This window comes from Mchenga conophoros, linkage group LG9 (genome assembly GCF_057382185.1).
Source record: "Mchenga conophoros isolate Kocher_MC1m ecotype Shallow Benthic linkage group LG9, M_conophoros_male_GT1.1, whole genome shotgun sequence".
Lineage (NCBI taxonomy): Eukaryota > Metazoa > Chordata > Actinopteri > Cichliformes > Cichlidae > Mchenga > Mchenga conophoros.
Genome location: NC_140534.1, coordinates 5,018,174 through 5,046,018, shown reverse-complemented (window position 1 = coordinate 5,046,018; position 27,845 = coordinate 5,018,174). Strand labels below are relative to the sequence as shown.

At 39.5% G+C, this 27,845-nt stretch overlaps 1 protein-coding gene across 1 annotated transcript in view; it reads right to left on the bottom strand.

The window, feature by feature from the left end:
- The window catches only part of vstm2a (V-set and transmembrane domain containing 2A), a 113,810-nt gene that overhangs the window by 23,098 nt on the left and 62,867 nt on the right, over positions 1-27,845 (bottom strand). The window contains exons 3-4 of the mRNA XM_085286192.1: positions 3,459-3,509; positions 876-1,209 (exon numbers count right to left, since the gene is read on the bottom strand). Of these exons, the coding sequence (XP_085142318.1) occupies positions 876-1,209; positions 3,459-3,509 (385 nt within the window). The remainder of the gene's footprint in view (positions 1-875; positions 1,210-3,458; positions 3,510-27,845) is intronic.

The window sequence follows — 27,845 nt, the reverse complement described above, 5'->3', positions numbered from 1 at the left end:
ACATTTTGGGGATGTTAGAGGGAGGTGATTGACTTGTAGCTGGCTACTGAGAAAAGACAAATATAACATGCTACATGAGATTAAATAAATCACACTCTGCTTCAATACGTGCTTACTAAAAATATGAAAATTTAAAACACTGGTCTTCTGCAGTACAGTGAGTTTGTGTATGTTTTTTTCTTCTTCTTTTTACTTTGCCATGGCCTTTTGCACAATTTTGTGCATTAAAAACATTGGAGCTAGACAACTGACTGCTAACAAAGTTTTGCTAATAATTAGCTATTATGCTAGTCAATTCATTAGCTTAGTATCTACCAATTCAGTTCATTCAAACCAATCATGTCACTTTTGTGGAGCAAAAGAGAAGCTTTAATTGCTTCCTCTGAATTCACCAAAGTAGACACATAATGCTAAATATTTGCTTAGATGAATTTGGATTTCTCAAGCAGGCGTTAATGCTGCAAATGTTGTCAGTCTTTAGCCTTCAGGGGAAGCTAGCAGCTTTGTGAAAAGGCTCATAGTAATCAATGGTGTATTTTTAGTTGGCACACATACAGTATTTTAAGTCATGTAGTTTTAGTAGTCATGTTGAGCTATTACAGCTGTGCTGGTGTTTTTCCTACTTCACTGAGAGCACGTTAGTTCTTAAAACTGAAGTCGATTGTAAGCTCAGTTGCTGAATAACCTCATTCTAAGTTCTATCCTTGGTAATCTTGAATTTTAACCAAGCAGACTTTTTAAGCAAAGTAGGTGACTCACAAATGTGTCAAGAGCATTGCAAATCAGGATTTCATGGTGGTAGTGAAAACATAAGTGATGGGAGGGTTTTTTGTGTGTTCCACAGTTTTTTATGTAACGCTCCCTGTGGGCCTTACCTGAGCCGGGGTTGTGTTTAGCTGTATTGGAGGATGTGTGAGAGGTGGAAGTTGAGACCACCCTCTGGTCTGAACTCATGTCCTGCCCCAGTGATGAGCTGGACTTTCTTGGCTTCTTGTTTTTCAGGTGCCGTAGGGAGTTCTTCTCAGGAGGTGGCAGTGGTCGTTGGGGCCTGGACGTGGCGTTGACCTTCAACCAGGCTTGGGCCTTGTACTCCACAATCTCTCCGTAGTTAGCTCGTGTCACACGGCACTCGTATAGACCTTCATCGTTCTTGCTGACTCTGGAGATCTGCAGCTTGTGTGAGATGTCATTGCCCTGGACTTTCACAGTCTGTTAGAGTAATTAAAAAAGACTGTCACAACATTTGATGGCATGATGAATACCACAAGTTGCTTGCACAACACATAACTCTCACACTCTGGGTTTTCCCCAAAATTTGACATGAACATATCCTAATTTTACTTTTCGAATGTGGAAATAATAAGATTAAAAAAATAAAATCACAAATTCAGTGTCATTTATTCTAATAAACTGTACTTTTTTTATATAGTTTATTTTTGTACCCATTCTGTCAAACAAACTGATTTGTTTGACAGTACGCTTTATTTCACGACCATCCATTTTCCTAAGGTTGATGGTAAATAATTAAGCGCCAAGGACGAAAACATCTGTCAAGTCTACGAACCACTCTAAAACCCACAAATGTGCATTTGTTAATAAGGGGTGAAGGAGTGATTCTGTACGGCTCTGAGAGCAGGGCAGCAAAGTCAGCCAAGCGCGTTAATCACGGCAGTTCAACTAGTCGTATGGGTGGCACACATGACAGGCAGATTCTTGCTCGGCTCATTTCACAACCCTCTTTCTCCTTATACTGACGTATAATTTTTATATACTTTTAAAGGACAGACATATCGCTATGTTCTCTCAATCAAGACAAAAAAGCACTTCAGATTAGGATTAAGGTAAAAGCTTTTTTCTTGGTTAAATATTGAAAACATCAGTATACTGTGGTCCGTGTTTCAATTCATGGTTAACATGGACGAGTACACACACTTTCAGTATGAACATTTTGTGATTTTGCAGACTGAGTTTAATGAAAAACGTTTTTATGTTGATGAAAAACAATTTTGGTGGCATCTAAGAGAAGTGGTTTTATATGCTGGTAAAAGCGTAGAGCTTTGTGCAGGCACATGTAAATTTTCCATCTTCTGATTCACATGACATTATCACAAAGAAAAAAAAAACACTGTCAAGTTCATTATGGGACTGGACATCATTTGTATAGATGGGATAGAGTATGTTTCTTTGTTGGCTTTAGGGAGAACGTCACAATGGAAAATAGCCTCTGGGAAAAAGATGACATTTTTACTTCAGTGCTAACAAAAAGGTAAATCAAAGACTAAATGCCATCCCTACAACCAATCTGTTCTAAAAGCACTGCAACAGAAAAAAGAACAACACTGCTACATCTGTTGCTACATTTCTATGCTTCAGTCCCAGTACAGGGATGAACAGGATGGTATCGCTGTTTTTGTGTTGCTGTTTTATTTTAAGAATGACACAAACTCAGTCTTATGCTACAATCAGCTTAATTGGGTATTTTAGAAATGTTATTGTGGCAGTTTTGCTTCAGAAGCTGTGCCTGCGCTAAATATTAACAATCAAAATTGTCGGCCATGACACCTTTTCACAGGACGCAAATGTATACTTGCATGCAGTCAGCAGACATTAACAAAACTTCAAATATACTTACTAACACTGACACTGTATGGGGAAACATAACATGTTCGGGTCACAGATTCTCTGTGTAGTTATACTGGCTCAACCTTCTTGTTTGAGACTTTTTTTGTATTCCAGTTCTCAATTTGAGACTCATAATTTGAGTACCTTTTTCTCTGATTGGCTGCTTCTTAAACAGGCCACTTGGATGCCTGAGCTTTTGACTCACTTTCACATAAAATGACCCCATAATTTGACACTTTGCCAACTTCTACCATAAGTATTAACCACTACACATAAGAGCACACACATACTTCAGAGTATGTATATGACAGAATGTAAGAAGAGACATAATAAGTTCCCTTTAATAATAACACATTAATTACTGAAATGAAAGAATATTTAAATACTCGTCTTCTGCTAGAAGACTGTCATACAGGCAAGGACCGTGTATAACACAGAAAATCACTGACCCAATTTCTAAGAAACCAGCATCTACAAACTTCGCTTGATCGTAAATCTGTCACTTTCCATTACACATGCCTGCCTGAGTGTCTGAGGGCTCCAATGAGGTCATTTAGAGGAAGGCTGTGTGGTGCACTGGGCACAGAAGGCGCATACAGAGTGTCAGGAAAAGGGGCGGAATAGTTGGTGGAGCATGAGCGCAGGGAGGGAACCACTTTGACAGTAATAATACACTGCCACTGATTTCACTGATTAGCTCCTTTCTCTGGTTGAAGGTGTATTATTCGAGAAAATCAGCTGCTGTTGTGTTTGCTCGGAATGAAACACTGCCAACTTTGGTCACGGCGGCACATGGCCGAGAAGCAATGGCCTACGTGATGTGTTCTTGTACTTACACTTATTTTCGTCCCCTCGTCATCAGGATCGGGCTCTTGTATCATCTCCATCTGGAAATGCAGAGAAAGAGAAAGGGAGCATGAGCAAAGTATAGAAACCTGCCACTTTCAGGACATGTTTAGAGATACATTTTATGCGAGTCCAGTGTCAGAAACCCTAAAACCAACTCTGACAGTCCTACGACAACCTTGAGAGACGGCATGATCTATGCACCGAAGGCTATAAATCTTTCAAAACCACATCAACACACAGCGTACGGACTGAGTGACTGCATCGCTACTGTTCTGTCTTTAAAAGTAAATGCCACTCTTGCCACGGTTTCTGATTTATTTTTAGATTTTCTGAGTGCTTCTGTGGAGAAATTAAAGACAGCTTCCAGATGCTCCAGATGTGAATTTAGTGGGAAAAGAAAACAAAAGCGGTTCAAACGAGGATGATGTGTAACAAATGAACAGCTTCCTGAGACAAATCACACCTCAAAACCTCTATCAGCTTCTGCAGTGAAAAGTAATACCGCCTAGGAAAACTTATGACGAATAATAAAATGTCAGACAGCCGAGAATAACTTTTCACAATGGCACAAAAAACAGTGAACAGCAGTGTGGCTCCTGGGCTTACAAAATGCCTCTGTTTGAGCATAATTCTAGCATGGTGGCAAGCACTAAGCCTACAGCCTACATCATGGACTGAGCATTGATTTTAGAGGCTATAATTTATTTATCCCACATCGGATGCCAAATGGATGCGTGCCTGGAAAAAAAAAGAAGCAAATAAAAAAAGAAAAGCCTGCTGACTACAAAGCTGAGGAGGAGCAAGAGCTGCACAATACAGAATGAGTTTCTCCAGAGGACATAGAAGCTATTGGCTCCACGGTTCAGACAAAAAATGAAGGGCAGGAGGACTGAGGGATAAGATGGCTACTTATAAGCATTTGCTGCAGAGAGCGTTCCTTCAAGTGCTGTAATTACCTCAGAGGAACCAGGGCGCTTTTCTCTAGAGGATGTGCAGTAGACAGGTGATTAATGAGAAGAATTAGGAGCCATAGCTTTCTCTGCCTGCATGTATGCACGGCTCCTACATTGTGACTTCACAGATAGACTTGGCATGCTCTATTGTAACAAGAAGATGTCTTTAACAACGAGGCACGATTAATTGTCCTCAGCCTCAATGTTGGGACTGGTTCAAGTCATCAATTTCAGCCCCTGCTTTTTACAAACCACTATAACGGTGGTTATATGGGCTGCGTGTGCAGTCTATATATGTCACCTGAGGAAGATCAAGTCAGACTGTGAGCAGAAGAAAAAGGCTCTGCTCTGCCATACCAGGGAGGCTGCTGTGTTCAGGAAACATGGTGGATGAAGAATGATTTAATGACTTCTCCAATATTTGATCGTGGAATCTCCTGTAGGGATAATAGACTCAAAGTTGAATTCTGTAACTATGTAATGTAAAATCACTTCTTCCTTGTTTTAATTTGTATCCCTTGTTGGAGATATCCATATTCTCATTGTTCCGCTTTCTAGAATTATTACTTAATGTCCAATATTAGCTACCAGCCTAACCACTCATCAGCAAATTTCCATGTCCTGTCTGTCTTGTCTCAGCCCTGTTTTTCATCATTCTGCCTTTGTCATCCACTCACCTCTGCTGAACACGTGGACACTGCATCCTTCAAACTAATAAGTACAGTGATCACCCAACTTTTTATCAGGGGTTCGTTTAAGACTCTGCGTCTCTGATAGTATGGCACTATGGAATTGGCAACTTGCACATCGGGAAACGTATCAGTGCTGAAAGACTAGCTTCAATTAATTTCAAATAAACATGGGCTTTTAGCTCATCCATCTCTGCATAAAAATCTATGTCACAAAGTGTGGACATAAAATGATTGCTATGAAATTTTAGCTTCATATACTTCAAATAATTTTATGACGTTTCAAGCCATTTTTCACACACTGAAACCTGAAGCAGTGTTTAAACATGAATATCTCAAAAACTATTAAAGATAAAACCTGGAAATTTTCACTGGCCTTTCTTATGATCAAAATTAAAATATGTGAAATATGGGGGCCAGTAGATTAAAAATGTCTGATAACTGGCTACTTAAAATATGAAAAAGTCCAGCACTCCTGCAAAGTCCCATATTTGAGCACACACTAATAACAACACCACTTGCTTCTAGCAGAGCTATGTTTATAAAGTGACTTTTGACCTTTACACAGTTCTAAAAAAATGTTTACAATGCATTTCATATTCACCTGTTCTCATACACAGTAGATAAATCATGGCATGTTGTTACCAGCCATCCAGAGACACTTGAAATTCACAGCCGAGGACACTCTGGCATGTGGCAGGGCCAAGCATTAAACACCAACCCAGAAAATCAAGTTTTCAAAATGTAAAATTTTAACTCAAGCCACAGTCTTTTTTGAAACCTCACCTCTTTTGGTGCTCAGCTCTTTTTTGTTTAAACCAAACCAAACAGAAGCGATGGAACGAAAAATGAAAGGATAAACATTCACACAGCGTCTCGTGCGGCTTTTCTTCTGATGGTTTCTAAAGTTAAAGCTAATAAACTGTTCCTGACTGCCTTCATTCCTCTTGCCTCGTTTGAACTGTTTAACATCCACACACAGTATAATCATCAGATATAAATTAGCAATAAGTCTGACAGTGTGATCAGTCTTATCCTCTGTAAATAGGAAAGCCACAGATTAGGATGAGTAGATTTTGACAACTGTGAGGTTTTTACCCAGGTGCAGGAGTTGAAAAGACATACCATATGAAACATTTTCTTTTGGAGCTCAAGCTTTGCAGCACTGACATTAGGAAGACCTAAAAATTAGTATCTTTATCATCATTTGCAATATTCTGTTCTGATTGATCAAAGCTTTCTGCAATAACATCTTTAACTACTGATAATGAAGTCTATGAAATCAGCCTACTTCAGTTTTTTGATTTTGACATTATCTTTATCAATCTTTATTCTTCTTTGGCTAACTGAGGAAAACCACTAAGGGTGAAGCACTTTATAATCCAAATTAACTGTGAATTTACAGATACTGAACAGTTCTTTAAATTTCATATTTTCCCAATAAGATAAGAAACTATGCAGCTGTTTTCCCAGGCAAAGCCCACATATAACACAATCATGGTAAAATACATTACACACCTGCATGCTAGCAAAATTAGCTTCAGCTTTCAAGGCAACAGCTAAAGTTACCTATTAAATAGCCACAGAACTGAGTCAACAATTTAATCATGGTTCTGAATAGAGCTTTACATAAGGTTCCTTTTGTTCACATTATAACCTTCTTCTTCAGGTGTTGTCAATCAGTAGTTCAATGGTGACATTATAATTTACTTTGAGTCTATCCACCATTAATTCTGTGTAGTCTCATCTTATCTTAAGTGCAGAGTCTTAGAGTCTCCCTGTTTGCTGGCAGACAGTGTTTGGGTTTGTCTTATCGCTCTCTGGTGATGATCTATTGAAAGCACTCCCTTGCTTGTGGATGTAAGAGGTCAACAGCATGTGTGACAAGCCACAACAGACTGAATGCTCAATTTCTGATCAGAAGCCACCATATGCCTTACAGCCATACTACTCTGAGCACGCCTCTATGTCAGATCTTGGAAGCCAAGTTTGGGGCTCTTTACTGCCTGAATGGGAGGTTGTTTGAGACTACAAGGTGCTGTAAACTTGGAGTGGCTGTGGCTCATTGGGTTGACCAATTGGAAGGTTGGTGATTTAACTCCCAGCTGCCCTAGTCTGTTTGCTGATTAGACCTTGAGCATCTTGGTTTGTGTAGGATGTTGAAGCCAAATTGCCAGAATCTGTTAAAGAATAAGCTTGACAGAAAGTTTTTAAAAGAATTGAATAATGTGCCGTGAGAGCTCAGTTGGGATAGAAAAGCACCACTGAAGCATCAGTCTATCTAGATTAGACATCTGGTCAAATCAGACCAGTTCGATTCTGCGTCATCACAAGTCCGAATACTAATCACAGAAAGCAGAGCCACAGGTGTTTTTAAAAAGAGGAATTTTTTTACACAGCTTTTCCAAACATCCTAGTTTCTACATTACTGTACTTTGCACACAGAAACAAAGTTATTTACCCAAAACCAAACACTACCAAGGTCAAACTTACGAGCCCTTCTGAGGCTAATAGTCAATGGTGGACCCTTTTTGCTTCATTCTTCAGTCAGTTATTGTAATTTTAAAGGGTTTCACAGGTCTGCTGAGCAGTTCCACCCATAGTCCTTTGGTGAATCTCCCAAACTCCAAATTTGATGGGTCTTTGGTATTAATCTGCACCTTCAGTTTACAGAAAGTAAACTGAGGCCACTCGGTAACAATCACTTTGGTCTTCTAGAGGTAGTTCTTTACCAGTTATTCACATCCTCTCTCTTCCAAGCTTGTTCTGTACTCTGTGGCATTCTTTGAATTTATCAGTGATACTCATCACTTCAGTTCTTGACACTTGGAAATGCTGTGATAACTTTGTGTATCCATCTCCTTCTTAGCGCATATCAACGATTCTTTTTTTCTCATGTCTAAACTGATTTGTCTGGTTTTGGCATGAGGTTTTGTCACTTGACATGTCAAACCCTTGCCAACATTTTAAATTGAAAGTTAACTTACAGTTTTAACTTGACTTTACGAGCTTGAAGTATTACACAGTGAAAGCACAATTATACAGCAGGGGTTTCTGCTATGGCTAAATTCAAAAGGCCAGTGTTTCAGAGGACTAATAATACTGAACCATGTCATTTCTCTATTTTTAAAATAATTCTGTTATTGTTATGCTAAGAAAACTAGCATTTTTAGAAATATTATGTGGAAAATCACTTGCAAATGGAGACATTTTGACAAAAACGTAAAATTTCATAGTTAGCCTAATAATTTTGTCCTCATCTGTACATGAGTCAGTCTAGCTTGATTGGTAATACCAGTTCTTACAGACACCTTTCCCTCCACACTGAACTATGTAAAAATAAATAAATAATTTTAAAAGGATTTCAGATTTTGTGTTCTTGGCACATTGAGATATGATGAATAGCACCTTAATGTCTGCAGTTTCAATAATGTGCAAACAGCCACTTTAAACAGATATGTAAAAAAACGTTGTTATATGGCACTGACAAATCTCACAAGGTAAACATTGTGACTATTATAAATATATATATATATCACTAATGGTTATTTTGGCTTTCACTGCTACTTCTTGCAGAATACAAGGACTTCCCATGGTCTCTGGTATTGTAAATATGAGCTCATATATTATATTTATGTAGAACCAATAATGCATTTCAAAGGATTCTTTTTTTTAAATGTACAAAAACACTTTGAACAAAGCCACAGATGTGAACATGTACTGCTACAGAATTTCATCAGGATTAGAGAATTGCATGCATGTTTGGCTTTATATAAACTGTGTAACATCGTAAGAAGACAGCATCACAATCCAAAGACTGATCACAGAAAACAGAACCATCTTCTTTGACTTTGTTTGGGAGAATAAAAGAAATGACAAAAATCTTTTTATGCATCTTTTTTATTTGTTTTCAGGACAATACATCTCTGCACTGACTCTTGGTCAACTGAATGTGCTGTCCTTGTTCACATATTAAGAAAAATCTATGTCTGGGTTCACCCCATCTTTCAGATATTTTGAAATATTTTATCCAAACTGACTTACTTTATGAGCGTGAACCCATTAGTCACCCAGTGCTGTACAAGTGCAATTAAGTAATTGTGACATAATTAATGTCCAATATCAATTCAGAATCCCTGCATTTATCACCTGCTGTAAAAAGACATTTGTCTGGCACTAAGATGTTGCTGTGCATGTCAAATAAAAGGAAACCTTTCAAAGAGATTAACTATCTGTGCTGCCTTTAACTGTTTCAACTTATCTGAATGTCTACCTGACAGATGTTCTCTGAAGTAAGTTTCCAGCCTGACAGCAATGCAAAAGTTTTCCCTGACACTGTCGGGATAAACCTCAATTATTTTCCCATTTATATTTCATTTCTTTCACATGGGTGCCTTCTGAGCCAAAGCCGCGGTCATTCACGAGTATCTCAATTTCAATCGCTTGTCTTTTTATTGCAAAACCCTTCCACCATGACACTCTGCCATTCTTCATGCAAATCTCAAATTGACTTCTTGTAAAATGTGCTCTGCAATTATTGTGCATCAAAGAAGCTTCATTGACTTTTTGAAACTAAATTAATGTCACATGAAGAAAAATGGTCATCATTTAAAGCGAAATACAGACTAGCCCACCCATCGCTGCGGCTGTGATTGCATTGCACCTCTTACTATGATGGGACAATATCTCATTTTAGAGCCCTGACCCTGCATGATAGACATGCACCCGCAAAGAAAACATATTCAGGCAACAAAATATTAAATGAGTTTACCCAGCAATCATAAGCTTTACAAACACAAACAATCTAAGAAGGTTAAACTCAGGTCGTGGACTTCATATGACATATTAAACCCTTTAATCTCAGGCTATACCACATGCTGTGGGGAAAAGCCTCTCATAACCAGTCTGCAATTTATAACTACAGCTTAGAAGTAGTATTGAAATACACAGAAAAATAGCCCTAAACCGATCTTTATATATGACATTAAAGTACAACATATCACCTAAATGCTTCTGTGATGTATATCCAGTCACTCTTATGAGTAAAGCCACTTTTCTTAATCAGCAGGGAATGTCACTCTTGCTAAGTCATTATGCTAATAATTACCTCATAATTACTTCAAGACTGTTCAAAACTAGTTAAACTTCATGTAAAACAATAGCTCTCCCCACCTGAAAAAGTAGTCAAGTATGCTGTTGGTGCAAGCTGAACTACAGTCCCAAGTTAAGCAACATTTAGCATTCTTGTTATTAAATGTGCACTGGTGATAAGTTCTGAATAGGCAGAACTTGTCACCACTGTAAGTGAAAATCAACAAAAAGTGAAACTAAATATGTGAAAGCATCTGTACATGCTAGCTCTCTGACATACCTAGCCTTAGCTAAATTGACACAGTGTGTGTGCTGTTGGTGCTTTTTGCACTTTTATTGGATTATGTAATAAATAATTTGTGGTATAGCTATTCCAAATAAGGCATGCTTAAGTTTTACTGTGTATAATTCTAGTATTTTGTTTTTTTCTGGGATGGATGTTGTGTGTGCTCAAAAGCACCTTTACAGTTTATTGATGCAGCTTACGAACTTCATTTTTCCTGCTTGCTTCTTCATCAGCAGACATTGTAAAAATGGTAAATAAATATTAATATAGCATTTTTTTTGTCACAAAGCATTTTCACAACACAAGCTGCATTCAAGACATTTTACTTTTACACCAGTGGATGCATCAGTACACATGTGGACTGGACTAGTAGAGGACCCGATCTACTTTCGAGCCACAGCTTCACTACTGCATACAACTGACTTCTTCCGACGCCTACGCGAACACCTTTAACGATCCCTTATGTGTCAGGAGTATTGGAACAACTGAGGTTGAAGCTCACTAAACACTGTGACTCTGTGGCTTTTCAACCCCAAAACATGCTACATCAAAGATTGGTCCACACTAATGATTGGGTCCCTGCCACAAACACAGTAATATAGTGTATATGGAAGTGCTAAGGTGACTGCTGTGAATTATACATCAGATAAAACATCCTCTGACTAAGTGGATGGCACAACAGAGAAGAGTTACCTCACCAGTCCAGGACTGTGCGTCTACAGTCTCATGGCCACACTAACAGTGATGAGGATACGCAAATCCTGGACAGGAAGCAACACTGGTTTGAGCGAGGAATCACGTAATTTACTTGGAAGAGGAATATCTGAACTGTGTAAGGGTCCAAAGGATATATTGCTCACCATAATACTGTAACTGGAGCCACAGCACAACTCTCTGTGAATAGTCTTCATGGCTATTGATCAACAGTGATGATAATTTGTACATCAATGATCATTAAATGATTATAAAACCGACCTCACAGCTTTCAACATGCAAATGTAGTCTTTATAACGTCGAGGAAACCTGCAGTGGATTAGTGACACAAAACATTTCACCCATGGAAAACACGACATTCAGATGAACCAACTCAACTCTCTGGCATCTGAGCAATATTCCCACCAAGGTAGGACTGAAAATCCGTAAGATACAATGACACATCCATTGTGTCATTGTATCTTACATGCCTGTCTTTTTGCTGTTTTGTGCTAATCACAAGTGCCTTGCAAAGTGACTAGTGGTCGACTGTATGTAAAATAAATAGGGGTGCATATGACTCATAAGCTCAGCATTTCTGATCTATCGATTGGTGTCTACAATAAGCACATTTTTCTTTCCTTCCTGGAAGAAGATACGATGATCTGGATTTGATTTATCTGGTCTTTTGTACATCTGTAAATACTGCCCCCCTCCCAAAAAACAAGCAAAAAATATATAATGATGGAAGAATTCTCAAACATGTTTGCTGTATTTCAAATATCCTCATGCTTTAAAAGCTATAATAACACTCTCTGACTGAGTTCGATCCATTCTGTTTGTGTTAAATGTGTCTTTCGTAATATGACTGACTAAATGTGCACAATGTGACATAATGTCAGGGTATTTCCTATGCTGCACCACTGGAGAAGGATAGAAAATGTATCAAAGACCCGAAAGAGCAAGGCTTTCTTTGTAGAGCCGCCATTTGCACTGACGTTCAATAATGATACAGGGAGAAATCCATCATGGACTGGAGATGATAGAAAAGTCTCTTCAATGACAGCGACAGGAAATACACAAGCATTCAATGGAGCAACATGAGGATATGTTTTGTGTAACACAAACAGAATTCACACTTTGGAACTAATAATATGCCCTTGCACTAGGGCTGTTCGATATAACGATATATATCAGGATATGAGATTTTGGTAACATGTAAGTAACATGTCTGGGGTTGTACATTTGCAAAATGCAGCTCAGCGTGAGAATATAGTAAAGGGCTTTTTGACTCGATGATTCTATTTCTTTTTGTCGCTTTAAAGAGATAGTAACTAACAAGACAAGCAGACTTGCTACAGAAATAGAGATAAACTAAAGACACGAATGGACCCAAATCTGCACATCACATTACAAATCTCCAAACTCAAGCTTGAACCGCAAGGCATGTGATTGTCTTGAAAGTAAATGCCTGTCTAAAAATACAATTCATCTGACAAAAGAATAAAAAGGAGTCTTGAATATGTATGACACCTTGTGATCGTTGTGTTGGATGGATTAGATGACATCGTTTGTATAACTGAATTCACACAGAAAACGTTGTGTAAAAAGTTGAACACATGATCATTTGTTTACAATGCATTTGGACTTTTTCAAACTCAGCAAAGAGACGTGTTGTAGTAGGTATGATCGGATTTCTGGCATCTGAATAGTCATTAAAAAACCTATATATTTCTTATTTTTGCTTGAAGAGACCATCCCTGTAGCTACAGTCTCCATGTACAACGTAACATTTCATTCCTACAAAATGTTGGTAAGATATATCTGGAGTAAGTTCTTTATAAAGATTTATATTTTTCAGGGGCGAGTAATGTTTAAAACATAACACAGATTATATTATATTATGATATTTCACATAAAACGTAAATAGCAACGACCTGAACCACTGGGTAAACTCCATCTGCAGAAGAAGATTGCACAAATACAGTACAACAGCTTAGCAATTGTATCACACAAAGTACGAATGTGGTTCTAATTTTAACTGCAAGTTCAGTTCCCTGAATTGGCATGTTCTCTGAGTTTCCTCTATGCTTTCCTCCCACAGACATACATGTTAGGTTAACTAGTCATTGTAGCTTGGTCACTGATACAAAGGATGGATGTCATATTTAATGCTTCAAGATTAAAATGAGAAAGCCTTGAATTCTTCTCTTGACACTGCTGTCTTCTTGACATTTGTCTTGACCCTTGTCCCATCCGGAGCTCATTTCGTTTGAACACGCTCCATCATTCTCGTGCTCTGAATGAAGAAAGGATCTGATTCATGGATCCAGCACAGATATTTCCTTATTTAAAGTAACCTTTGTGTATGTGTTCAGCTGTAGAGCTGTTGTCATGAAGCCTCTTCCAGTATGAGGGAAATGATCCTCTGCACCAAATCTGTGACTTAGGTGCTGCGATGATCATTTTATTTTGAAAGCAAGCGAACGACTTAAAGACTGTCTTTGTATTTATCATCTGCATTCACACAATATATTTATTTATTTCCGACTTCGACCATGTAGCAGGATAACCTGTTAAAAACAAATTGTTTGAAGATTACCTTAGAGCTTAAGCCGCATAAACACTGGAAGTCATTCAATTCAGAGCACAGAGAGGGAAGGATATTTGGTGACTACGGGTGAAATACCTGCTGGCAAAGTGGATGGGACCCGCGAAGACCATTCATTGACCTTTGACCTATCACTTTGTCTTTGTCTATTATTCCTGTATTTTTGATTTTTTTATTTCTTTGACCAACCAGTCAAGAATTTCCTTCATCCATCATGTGTTCTTTTAATGCATCATCGTGGCTCAAAGAGTTGGGAGTTCGTCTTGTAACCGGAAGGTTGCCGGTTCGAGCCCCGGCTTGGACAGTCTCGGTCGTTGTGTCCTTGGGCAAGACACTTCACCTACTGGTGATGGTCAGAGGGGCCGATGGCGCAATATGGCAGCCTTGCTCCTGTCAGTCTGTCCCAGGGCAGCTGTGGCTACAACTGTAGCTGCCTCCACCAGTGTGTGAATGTGAGCTTTGAGTGCCTAGAAAAGTGCTATATAAATGCAATCCATCATTATTATCATCATCAAATCTCACGTCATATTATTAATATATTTCAGCCCAGCACGATCACAGCTCTGAACACACACTAAGGCACTTTACACACATAATGAGTAGTAATCCATTTCAAAATGTGTTTTCTTTGTTACTTTGGTATATGCCATATTTATTACTTAAATACATGTATTTAGTTTGATGCTATTTTTTTACTTCACCGCATTTATTTAGATTTCTGATTAGATTTTTTTGTTTGGTCATATTTTATTCTCTTGTATTGAGCTGCACAGCATTCTACATCATTAAAGGTTTTTTTTTTTTATCATATGTTTGTTTGTTTTAACTGATCTAACAAAAATAAGCGGTAATTAAAAACTACTTCTTCAGCTCATGATGACAGATGGTTGAGAAACCATCAAAGGGTTCATGGCGAGTGAATGTTTCCTCGATTCTGAAGCTTTAGTATACAGAGAGATTTATGTTTGCTACACGTGTTCTGTCATTGAAAACCTGAACCTCCATAATCTCTTCAAAATAACAAGGACACCTTGCATGTAAAATAGCTTGAAAGTATAGAGGTTGTATTTAGTGTGCGTTTTCTTCAGCTTCTTTTTAAACACTTTCAGTTCAGCCAGAATCTCACACGTTTGTTTAACCACTTTAAAATAAGATTGTTCATCTTGTTAAATACATATCAACAAAACCTCAGGGCAATGCAATAGAGAAATGAACGCTGCATGTGTAAGGCCCTTACAAACTGACGGTGTATTGATACTCAATGACATATCTCCAATTATGATGGATGTGTTTGTTTGTTCTCTTCAAGATGCATTACAGCCAGGACAACTTAATCATATCTGATAATGAGTTTTGAATGTTGCACGCATTTCCAATCCAATGTCTCCTCTAGCCGCGGCCCTCGGGAGCAATATGGCTCCTCGTGAAGAACAAAGTGAGGCCACAGTGGGTGTAAAATACATAAAGCACAGTAGTGCACCCTATAAAGTGTTTCCTAATTACAAAGCTCACTGACTCCCACTTGAAGATGTTTTGGTTCTAAGCTTAGTTGTTAACTCTAATTACATCCCACAGCTGACAGGGGTCCCATTCAGATGCAAACACTAATCCCCTTCACGGTCCATTGGTTTATGACAAGAGCTATGTTAATCACATGTAAAGTCTGCAATTGTGCGTGTAGAACACATGAAAGTGCTCAAATTGTCTACAATTTTTCGATTACTTTATCCAATGAAGGAAGGAACTGTAGAACTGTAAAATAGTTTCAAAGCACAAATACAGCATAAAAAAGATTTACACTATGCTTCACTAAGCTGAAATTAAAAGTGTCACTGCAGCGACATGCTTTACTATCATTGCTTTCAGCTCTCTTCATGACTTTTGTCACAACTATTGGAATAAGGACACAGTTCCTGTGTACAACATCCATCCATCCATCCGCTTCCGCTTATCCTTTCCAGGGTTGCGGGGGGCGCTGGAGCCTATCCCAGCTGTCATAGGGCGAGAGGCGGGGTACACCCTGGACAGGTCGCCAGTCTGTCGCAGGGCCAACACACAGGGACAGACAACCATTCGCACTCACATTCATTCGCACATTCACACCTAGTGACAATTTAGATTATCCAATTAACCTATCCCCACAAGCTGCATGTCTTTGGACGGTGGGAGGAAGCCGGAGTACCCGGAGAGAACATACAAACTCCACACAGAAAGCCCCCGGCCTGATGGTGGAATTGAACACAGAACCTTCTCGCTGTGCGGCAACAGTGCTAACCACCGTGCTGCCCCTGTGTACAACAGCAAGGTCAAAAATCAGAGATTCATCTCCTCGAGAGTGCCCATGCAGACATTCTCAGACACGCACTCGACTCTTTCCAAACCAGAATCCAGAAGCGCTGACATCTTCAATGAATTACAATTAGTAGGGCGGGCCAGAGAGGCTGCTGGATTACTTTTGGCTTTTTTCTTCAGATTTCAAAATCCCTGACACAAACAAACTATCAGTTTTATGCATGAAGAGCAATATGGCATGCATACATAAAAAAGACAAAGAACTAAATATTCTTCTTCTTACTTTGTTTAAAAAACATTCAAATCAGTAATGTAAAAAACAAGCAGGCGATTGTAGTTTTACTTAAACATACAGTGGTGTAAAACGTGTTTGCTCCCTCCCTGATTTCCTATTTTTTTGGATGTTTGTCACACTTGTGTTTCAGAACATCAAACAAATTGAAATATTATACAGTATAAAGATTACACAAGTAAACACAAAACAGTTTCTAAATGAAGGTGTTTATTTTTAAGGGGAAAACAATTCAAACCTACATGAGCCTGTTTGAAAAAAATTTCCCCTGAAACATAATAACTGGTTGGGCCACCCTCACCAACAACAGCTGCACTCAAGCATTTGCAATAAGCAAGCCACAGCTCATCTTTGCAGAATTGTTGTAACTCAGTCACATTGGAGGGTTTTTGAACATGAGCTGCCTTTTCAAGGTCGTGCCACAGCATCTCAATCAGAATCAGGTCAGAACTTTGAGTTGGCCACTCCAGAGTCCTCATTTTGTTTTCATTAAGCCATTCAGAGGTGGACTTGGTGATGTGGTTTGGATCGTTGTCCTATTACAGAACTCAAGTGCGTTTCAGCTTGAGGTCACGAACAGATGGCCAGACAGGTATATGGTATTGTAATTGTTTTAATTAATATAATTACCCTAAAAATAACAATTTCCAACAAAAATATTTACATAATTCATGTAAGCGTAACCTTTTGGACTAAAGTGGTTGAAAAGTAGGAATTCCGTTTTTACATTTAGGTTATTGTCCTGTAAATGCAATCTGAAACTATTTTACTGTAGTCATACGGTCACATTTGCTTTTCTGCCTGTGTATAACATATGCTTTAGTTTTCTTCTTCTTATTGTTTTATGACGTTTTCCTCCATTTTTTTATTTGATGTAAATAATTTGGCTTATTTATTTTTGCATATTTTATTCTAGTTTATGATAGTTCATCTTTCCTAACCTGCTTTATCCAGCAATACTTTAACATGTTCTTTGTCTGTTTGTCTCTTTTGAAAATTAAAATAGTACAAGACTGAAAGCGATGAGGTGCTTTTTGCTCATCCCAAACTGCATTCTTTCATTATCCACATGGTAACAATCACACAATAACAGGTCAAGAATATATTAATAAATAATGGCTCAGTGGTCTGTGCAGCTTTTAGCATTGAATGTGCATGCATTAAGTAGTCTGGCCCCCATACTGCTAACACAGAGGTAGGCAAATCCAGGCCTCGAGTGCCGGTGTCCTGGAGGTTTTAGATGTGTCCATGATCCATCACAGCTGATTTAAAGGGCTAAATGACTCCTCAGCGTTACTTGAAGTTCTCCAGAGGCCTGGTAATGAACTAATCATTTGATTCAGGTGTGTTAACCCAGGGTGCGATCTAAAACCTGCAGGACACCGGCACTCGAGGCCTGGAGTTGCCTACCCCTGTAAAGCGCAGGGAAGTCGCATCACCATAACTCAATGTTTAAAATACAGAGCTTGAAACATCTGGACCCTGATGAGGGGTTTGCAGCATGTTATTTACCCTTCTGCTCACACAAACTGCTTGCTTCCCTTCATTGTATAGCGCCGATAAAAACAATTAAAAGTCAGTCATATTAACAGTCAGAAAAAAAGGCAGAAACATTAAATATGTTTGTTCTCTTTTTCAAAAACGGTTACAAAGGTGTTTGCTTCATACAAGCTCGTGCAGTGATTACTTGGGGAGTAAACAGACATGTAGGCATAAAGACCTGTGATGTGCAATGGCTGAAGATCAGCTGCCAGCTGAATAATGCATATATTAGACTTATATAATGACACTTATGCGCAAGCTCAATACGGAAGATCGGTAATCACTCCTCTGGCTGCGTTCCTGGGTGTTTGACTCTTGTCTGTTCTTTACATCACTTCCACTTTCCCACACTGTCAAACTAAGTTCTGACATCATTGCTCTAGTCCAGTAATCTTCTCGCCCAACTTCTCCAAGTGAATCAGCCTTCACTTTGCAACTTTAAATCTCTGCGCTCTTCTGTCATTCTCCCTCTCACACTGTTATTTGTGCAACCCACCCTTCTCTTCATCTTCACCTAAACCTGGTATCTCTGGATTGAGGCATCTTCATCTTCACCGCCAGATTACGATTGCTAATCACCAATCACTAATCATCAATGTCCACAAGGCTGCAGGCCCTGATGGCATCCCCGGGCGTGTTCTCAGAGCGTGTTCTGGGGAGCTTGCAGGAGTGCTCACAGACATATTCAATCTGTCCTTGGCCCACGCTGTGGTACCGGCCTGCTTCAAATCCACCTCCATCGTCCCGATACCCAAAAACTCCAACCCATCTTGCCTCAATGATTACCGCCCAGTAGCACTCACCCCCATCATCACTAAGTGCTTAGAGCGACTGGTCCTAGCACACTTCAAATCCTGTCTCCCCCCCACCCTGGACCCCCACCAATTCGCATACCGCCGGAACAGGAGCACAGAGGATGCAGTCTCCATCGCAATGCACTCTGTCCTCTCACACCTGGACAACAACAACACCTACGCCAGAATGCTGTTTATAGACTTCAGTTCAGCGTTCAATACAATCCACCCCTCACAGCTCATCAGGAAACTGACAGACCTGGGTATCAGTTCCCTCATCTGCAAATGGTTACTAGACTTCCTGACCAACCGCCCCCAACATGTCCGGCTGGATAACCGCTGCTCATCTACCATCACAATGAACACCGGTGTACCACAAGGCTGTGTGATGAGCCCTTTCCTCTACTCCCTCTTCGCCCACGACTGCAGACCTGCTGATGGTTCCAACACCATCATTAAGTTTGCAGATGACACCACGGTGATTGGCCTCATCAGTGACAACGATGAGGCCGCCTACAGGGAGGAGGTGGATCGTCTGGCTGAGTGGTGCGACAGAAACAACCTGCTGCTTAACACCGAGAAGACCAAGGAGCTCATCGTGGACTACAGGAGGAATGCTGACCCACATCCACCCATCCACATTAAGGGGACGGCTGTGGAGCGTGTGAGCAGCTTCAAGTTCCTGGGAGTCCACATCTCCGAGGATCTCACCTGGACGACCAACTGCTCCAAGCTGGTCAAGAAGGCTCACCAGCGCCTCTTCTTCTTGAGGACTCTGAGGAAGAACCACCTGTCCTCAGACATCCTGGTGAACTTCTATCATTGCACCATCGAGAGCATCCTGACCAACTGTATAACAGTCTGGTACGGGAACTGCTCTGCCTCGGACCGGAAGGCGTTGCAGAGGGTCGTGAAAACTGCCCAGCGCATCGCCGGAGCACCACTTCCTGCCATAAAAGACATCTACAGGAAGCGGTGTCTGAAAAGGGCTGGGAAAATCATCAAAGACCCCAGTCACCCATCACATGGACTCTTCACCCTCCTGCCCTCTGGGAGGCGCCACAGGAGCCTCCGGACTAAGACCACCAGGTACCGGAACAGCTTCTTCCCCACAGCTGTCAGACTCCTGAACTCTGCCTCCTGACATCTGACCCACGTTAAACTCATGGACTGAACATACACACACCCACAATGGACAACTGTACCCTCAAACACACAATAATAACATGGACTGAACCACCACTCACAACCACTAGCACTTTATATAGCCTCTGTAGAAACTATCTACACCCTCACTTATCTTAACTGCACTACTGTATAGCTCTGTGTAAATAATCATTCTGTACATTCGATAATTTTTAATCCTACAACTGTTTACAACTTGCATAGTTCCCATTTCTGTATAGCTGTATATCCCAGATTCTGTAAAGTTATTTATTTCATATTCTGTATAGTTTTTCATATTTATATTCATATCCTGTACATAGCTTGTACTCACTACAGCCTGTACATACTTATAGTTATAGAATATTCACAACATACTTCATACCGTGTACATTATAACATACCATAATAGACCCATTTCTGTAATATACTCACATATCTATATTATTGCTAATATATATTGTAATATATCTATATCACTAAAGCACTTCTGGATGGATGCAAACTGCATTTCGTTGCCCTGTACCTGTGCATGTGCAATGACAATAAAGTTGAATTCTATTCTATTCTATTCTATTCAATGCTTTGGACAGAGGTAGCACCATTCCAACCTGTCTCACTGAAATGTCAGATGTCTGGACTTGTGCTAACTCACATCTGATCTGAGGGTCTTGACATGTTTCTTTCTGAAACATCGCAAGACCTGGCATGTTGACTTGCTTCAAACTGTGGGTAACTGCAAGCAAAACCTTTTAAGATTTTTTTTTTGTTCACCAGGGTAAAGTCTCTCTTACAGACAACACAGTGGTCTGAGATGAAAAGGTCAAAGATATATCCAAACAGGTTAAACTCTCGTGGCCTTGACCTTGTTGGTGCCTTGTACATGTCTACCACCATGCCGGAAAGATCAGTATCTCCTATTTGTTACATGGAGGCATGAATGAGTGGTGGGCACAGAACATTTATTATGATGTGCATGTATATGCTCCATTGTTTAACAGTCAGGCATGATTCCACAGGCATTAAATGGAGCATACTAATATATGCCAGTTAGTAATGTCTCCCTGTCCGATCCTATTGTGTCAACTCTCCTTGAAACTCCCATTTATTTATGTTTCTCACCTTCTGATAGCTGCTTGACGTTTGTATCTTGTGTTTAGCATTCCTTTCCCCTCCTCTCACAATGTCTTTGATCATTGTCACCTGTGTTTTGTTTCCCACAGCTCTGTCCACTTCCCCAGTTGCGCTCCTGTGTATTTATATTTCTGTCTTCCCGTCAGTCTCTGTTTTGGCATCGGTTAATGTTCCTTGTGATCTTGCTGCCAGTTTGGAATTACTTTGTTGTTTGTGCTCATGGGCTGTTTTTTACTCTGATCTTCTCATTGACCATAATAAAGGGATCTTTTGTATTGACCTCTGTCTTACTTTCAATCTGCATTTCAGGTCCACATTTTGCATTTCACGTCATTTCTTAAAACTACTGGCTGTCATATGATGGAGAGTTCTTTTTATTGGGTGCATATAGTTGCATATATACACTGGTGCACAAATGCTAACCAGTTAAACACTACTCATGGTGTGATGCAAAGAAAAAACCACTTTGCAATTGACACTCCTTACTAACCTCTATACAGCTGAGAGTGACAAGTTGTCATAAGCGTTGTAGATATTTGTTCAAAAATCAAAGTAATGGGCTACTTTTAAACAAACGAAGATGCTAGATGAAATATTTGTTGCAATAAATTAAGTAGTCATAGAAAAACAAATGTCAACTATAAGGAGATCACTAAAGGGGGTAATCAGAGAAGCTTGAGTGAATGTACCAAAATTTATTGCCAATCCATCCAATAGCTGTCACATCATTTCACTAAAAGCTAAAAATGTCAACTTTCTGTCATGCAAGATGATCATCAAAGCCCACACTTGCTCTATCCTCGGGGGACCAATAGTGTCTGCAGACATTTTCATGGAAGTCCAGATATCTGGGGCATCGCTTAAACATAACGAGATGCAAAATGTGCATGAAATGGTGACCATTTTATAACTGTCTGCACATCTACATGTAGATTCGGGACTAAAACTGTGTAGGAACGTGTGAACACAATTGTTTTGTCATATTTATAAAGCCTTGGGTAAGCGTGCTCCTTTTATTGAGGTGTTGACAGAAAATAAATGGATAGAGTGAAAGACCGTTGATTTAACTTGGACCTGCAGAGGGAGGAAAATGAAACTCAGGTTTGTTGTTCTGAAATCATAAACAGAAGAATAATTACTAAAGGAAAAAAGGAACAAAAAACTGACTCTAAGGGCAAAAAGGAAAGGTAAAATATAAAAAATCAACCACAAAAGCAAAAATTAAAAAGATGCCTAAAAAAATAAAACTGCAGTTCACACTAATGTATTTGCATCTCAGCTAATGAATGGGGAATTGTGCATATTTATACAGATGTGTGTTCAACAGCTTATACTGCATGTTCTCTGTGTACATGTTTATTTTACCAAGTACTTTTGCTATGAGTGGATTGTAGAAGTTTTAATTTGTTATACTGTATAAAAAATTTGCACTTCTACTTTTCATTTAGTGTCCCTCTGGATTCTTTCATTTATTTTCTGTAAACCTGCAGGGAAATTCTCTTCTTATTCAAAATCTCATTCCCCTTCTCCTAACTGTTTACCTTTGTAGGCTGGCACATGGAAGCCAATAATCCAAGGATGTAAACAGACAAGCATAGAAAAGGGCGTGATGAACAAGCATGAAAATGAATCGGCACCTTTGAGCAGCACTAATTGATTTGGCAGTTTAATTTTTGTAGTGGCTGGCTAATCCATTTCCAGAGAGACAAAAAGGTGAAATGGCACAGCTGGGGATGAGGGGACCAAGGCAAAGGCAGCCTCTGAAGCATACTGAATGGAGTAAGAGACACTGAGTGAAATGCCAATTCAAGTCGACGGCTAACAGAATGACAAAGTACTTACCACCCCCAATGGGAATCCTAATGAGAGCCGAGAGGTGACATTTCAGGACATCCCTAAATTGTAACGGCTTGAGACAATTTTTTAAAGCTCAGCTACAACAACGAGCGAAGCCTTTGGAGATTTATATTTATCAGTGTCCACACTGAGAATCACATTTAATTTTGAAAAAAAAAAGTCAGTCTATATAGGCTCAACTAATACGCAACCCCATCTTGTTCAAGCTCCAGCCCACCAGTGTTTAACCCAGAGATGTCAAAGCCATTTTACATGGTAAGCCAAACACCGGCCGCTTTGATCTTATTTGTGCCTGAAAGTTTTCGTTAACTCACAGAAAAAAAACTGTTATTTCTAGAGAAGGTAGCTGAAAAACTGGAAATTTCTGTAATTTAATTGTTTATATTTTATTTAATTTACTTAATTTAGCATGAATGGCAATGGGGGTTGGGGGGTGGGGGGCCTTATGTTTGACAACCTTGGGTTAATTCATTAAAGTTTGATGTCAATAGCAATGCAATCAACTTCTCTTTGGTCTTTGATGGACACATTATAATATGTCAACAATCTTGGTAGAGATTACTTTTAAAGACTTGTTTTATTTCAGACCTACAGGTGACGGTAACACAATATGGTCAAAATGTATTGATGTGTTCAGGGTAGATTCATAATGAGTGCAAAAAAAGTTGAAAAGATTAGATCTGCACCCCATAAGACTTCAGGAGAACAGCAGTCTGGCTTCAAAGCACTACAGATGACTGTAGTCTGCTTACAGTAATGGTGCGAGACTGTTAAAGAAGCGCCATGAGGTTGGTACAATAATGGAGGCAGCACATGAAAAAGGTCTTTGAAATAAACTAGATCACAATTACAGGCGCAGCCCCGCAAGCCAAGTTGTATCAAAATGAATGACAATAAGCAGCACGCTGTGTCAGGAGAGAACAAATGTGGCAAAATTTGGCAGTCACTACTTCTACAGTCAACAAGTTAAAACATGTAAAGCCAGATTATCAACAGAGCTTTGTGAAGGCAAATTATCCTCAGTACCATGGAGGGGGAAAAACACATTGACAAGTTAACCCCTTTTTTGCTTGTTATATGTTATTATGACTCTCCCTGAAAGTTGAAATTTGCCTTACTGAAGGGAAAAACTACGGTGGCCCTGAGAGGCCAAACGGACTGAAACGCTGCAAAAGCACACAAAACACAATGGAAATAGGAAAAAACACAGGGGAAGTGTTTCTGGGGAGACAATAAAAAATCTCAAAACCATAAATAGTGAACTAGTTCACTATATTTATGTGGGTGAGAAAATTGCTAAACCTAATATGGGCAGAGCAGACTATTGGGTCACACTGAAAATAAATATGTTCGAGAGTTATGAGTAACCATTTTTATTTCAGGAAAGCAATCTTTCTACACCTCTTCAAAACTGCTGTTCACAAAGTAGTTTAGGGTCAACATCCCTGATGAAACACCTGATGTCTGACAGTAACCAGAGAGAAATGAGGATCAACTGCTGGCACATTTTAATCCAAATATTTATGTCTCTGAAAAGTAAAACCAAACCTTTCACCACAACTTCACAACGTAAGCTGCAAAAGGCAGTTTTCAGCACCCAAAAGAGCTAAGTGTTTCACTCTTCATTGAAAACCGCGGCACAGCACACACAGCATGCCCATGTGTAGCAGCCAGCCCAAAGTCTGGTGCTTCATAGCAAAAGGATTTCAAAGGGAAAAGAGAGTGAAAGCATGTATCATTTACCTAAAAAATATGGAAAAGGTAGTTTCTCACATTCATCCTGCTTTTGTGTATTTGTTTCTATTCGTTCTTCTATATTCACTCAAATACTTTCTGTTCTCTGAGGAGGCTTTCCAACAGTGGACGGAAACGCGTCTCACATTTATTGGATCATCTCTGTCAAATGTGCAGTGTCATGCTTCAGTAATGTCAGTATTTGTATGGTCTGTTGTCAGTTTGAACTGCAGCAGCTTAAAGGTATCAGTTCAGAGGATTAAAACATAATTTAGTAGACAGTATTTGAAGATAATTCAGTTTTTGTATATGCAGACATGACTCACTGTCCTTTTGGGAAAATAAACAGCTGAATGACCCTGTGAATTTTAATCTTATACTTAATCTACGTGACCTGAGATCTAACTCAGACTAGGTCATATTGGTCTAATCAGATCAGGTGGATCCGACAGTATTGTTGCAGACATCCTGTCTGCATGTCAACATCTAATGTTTTAATGACAGAATTACTGTCTTTTTCTCTGTTTTTTTTTTACCTTTGGAGGCTTCAAGCTCTGGGCCTTTGGTCAAACAGTTTGTCAAACAGTTTGTCAGACCAATCAGTGTCCAATGAGGCACATGCCCATGGTTGTTTCAGCCTGTGATGATGATGACAGACAGATGGTTGATCCAGTCACCTATCAAAAAAAATTCTAAAAGTGCTCTTTTATCAGTTTCCAAAAATAAGTTCTCTGACAGTTCTGTGTAACAAACCATCTGTCGTGTTAGGCTAGACATGTTAGAGCTGTTCAGATTATATGAGGTTCCTTTTTTTTTCTTTTTTCTTCTTTTTTCTCTTTTTTTCTTTTTTTTTATGAGGTTCCTTTTTGATTTTGGCCTGCTTAAACTTGTCAGCTGCACAGACCGGTCTCATAGGTTCCCCATTTATTGTTTCATATAGTCACTTCTTTAAAATTGATACAATAATTGTTCTGCAGGTCCCCTGATGAACCACATGAAGATATTTACAATAAAGAACTTTGTTCCCATACTAACCTCTACAGCATGTAGAAGAACTGAAATGGAGCAGCACATCAAGAAAATCGTGGAAAAATAAAAAAACAAAATCAATAAAAACACAAAGGAGGAAACACTTCATCAAGGGTTTGTGTGAGGACCAGGGCCCTGTGCTTCGTACGTCGCTTACTACATCCAAGATCAAATGAAACATCCAAGATCAAATCATCGCGCTAACCGTGAGCGCGCTAATCCGGTTCCCCGAACACACCTGCTGTTGACGATTAGTACAGCTGGATGAAGTAATGTGCGATCACTGGGTGTCGTAAAAGGGGCTACGCATCGATAGTAGAAACATTGATCGGCAACCCGCTGATTGGTCAGCGAAAATGGCGAAGGAGCGCGCTCGGTATTTTTCGGCAGCAGAGCAAGAACTCTTGAGTGAGGGATTTCAGGAGTTTCAGAGTTTAATTAAAACGCAAGGGAACACTGCAAAGGCTGCAAAAGCAAGGAGAGAGGGCTGGCAGAAAGTTGCTGACAAATCAAACTCGTAAGTAATTTAATAATAACAATAATAATGGAGTGGATTTATATAGCGCTTTTCAAGGCACCCAAAGCGCTTTACAATGCCACTATTCATTCACTCTCACATTCACACACTGGTGGAGGCAGCTACGGTTGTAGCCACAGCTGCCCTGGGGCAGACTGACAGAAGCCAGGCTGCCATATTGCGCCATCGGCCCCTCTGGCCAACACCAGTAGGCGGTAGGGTAGATTTATCATATCACACCATATTATCCAATATTATATTATATTATATTATAATATGTTATATTATATCCCCTTTCACATTAGAGCCACAACAGGACCCACTAGAACATGGGAACAAGTAAAAGTGAAATATAAGAATATCCTACAGAATGGTAATATTTATCACTTATATTGCTTGTCGTCTCTTGGAAAGAGACCCTGGAATACTCTGTTTGTTTGTTCATAACAGCAACCAAGAAAAGGGCAGAGCAAAAAAAAAGACAGGTGGTGGTCCTGCACCCCCTCGTCAACAAGTTGGTTAAGTGAATAATACCCTCACGGGAAAATCGATATCTCTCTATGAGCACACTGTCGCGCTGAGCTAAAGGATCCTGTCTATCCCGCAATATACGCTGAATTCTGAGGACTCTCCTTATCAATCTTGCACCTTCCGCAATGGGTTGCTCGCGTATACGGACAGGATATGACTGCGACAGGCTTCCCAAATCCACCTTCGCTTTTATAGCCGTGGTCTCTCATCTTGATTACACGAAGTAATTTACAATTACTACTCTGAAATATGAATTACATCTGTAATAATCACATACATGTAATAGAATGTTAATAGTACATTTCCCTTTTTTAGGGAATGACCTGTATGTATCTGTGTGAAATCAATAAATGGATCAAGTGCTGCATTATCTTTAGTTACATTGATGTTATTTATTTATGGTGAAACAGTGGTGGAATATCGCTGTTGCTTTCGTATGAATGACGCGGACATACCTGCGTGGCCGCGATCTAATCCTGTTTACATAAAGTAAACCTGCTCCCCAGCAGGTTTACGCTTACGGCACTGTTGCTATGACAGCAAGTCCCGGATGGGCTTCGGGGAACCGAACGATCCAGGATCACGCGAAATCGTCAACAATCTCATCCAGCTAACTCACTTAGCGCGGTACGAAGCACAGGCCCCAGAGCTGTGATAAAAGTGTCGGCTTTAAATCTGAGAATGGCTCTCTGGGTGTTAACTGCATAGTTGCTCATTGTGAGCGACACAGAGGCATCTGAAGGGTTTTTTTAAATTTTGTTTCATTTCTTTTGGAACTGAGTTTAGATTTTCTCCCCAAGCCTTGAGCTTAGCATTGGAAAAAAAAATCAAAGTCTGAAAATCTGTGTTTAAGTGCACTCCAAAATCCATACAAACACATTTTGGCACCTCACAAAATAAAGCTATCAATCTACAGTCTACATCTTCAGTTTTACCTAACAGCAACCATCCACTATTAATGGACATAGCTTGACTAATGTGTTAACATCAGGGAACTGTAGCTGTGAAGTACCTCTCAATACTACCGCGTGTAAATAACAGCCAAACTAATAAAAAAAAAAAAATACATATAATAAAGCCTGATTTAGCAAGGCAGATACGTAGATGTTTATGAGAGATGTGGTGAAGTTGGTTTTTGAAACTGGTTGTGATGAGCTGGGGTATC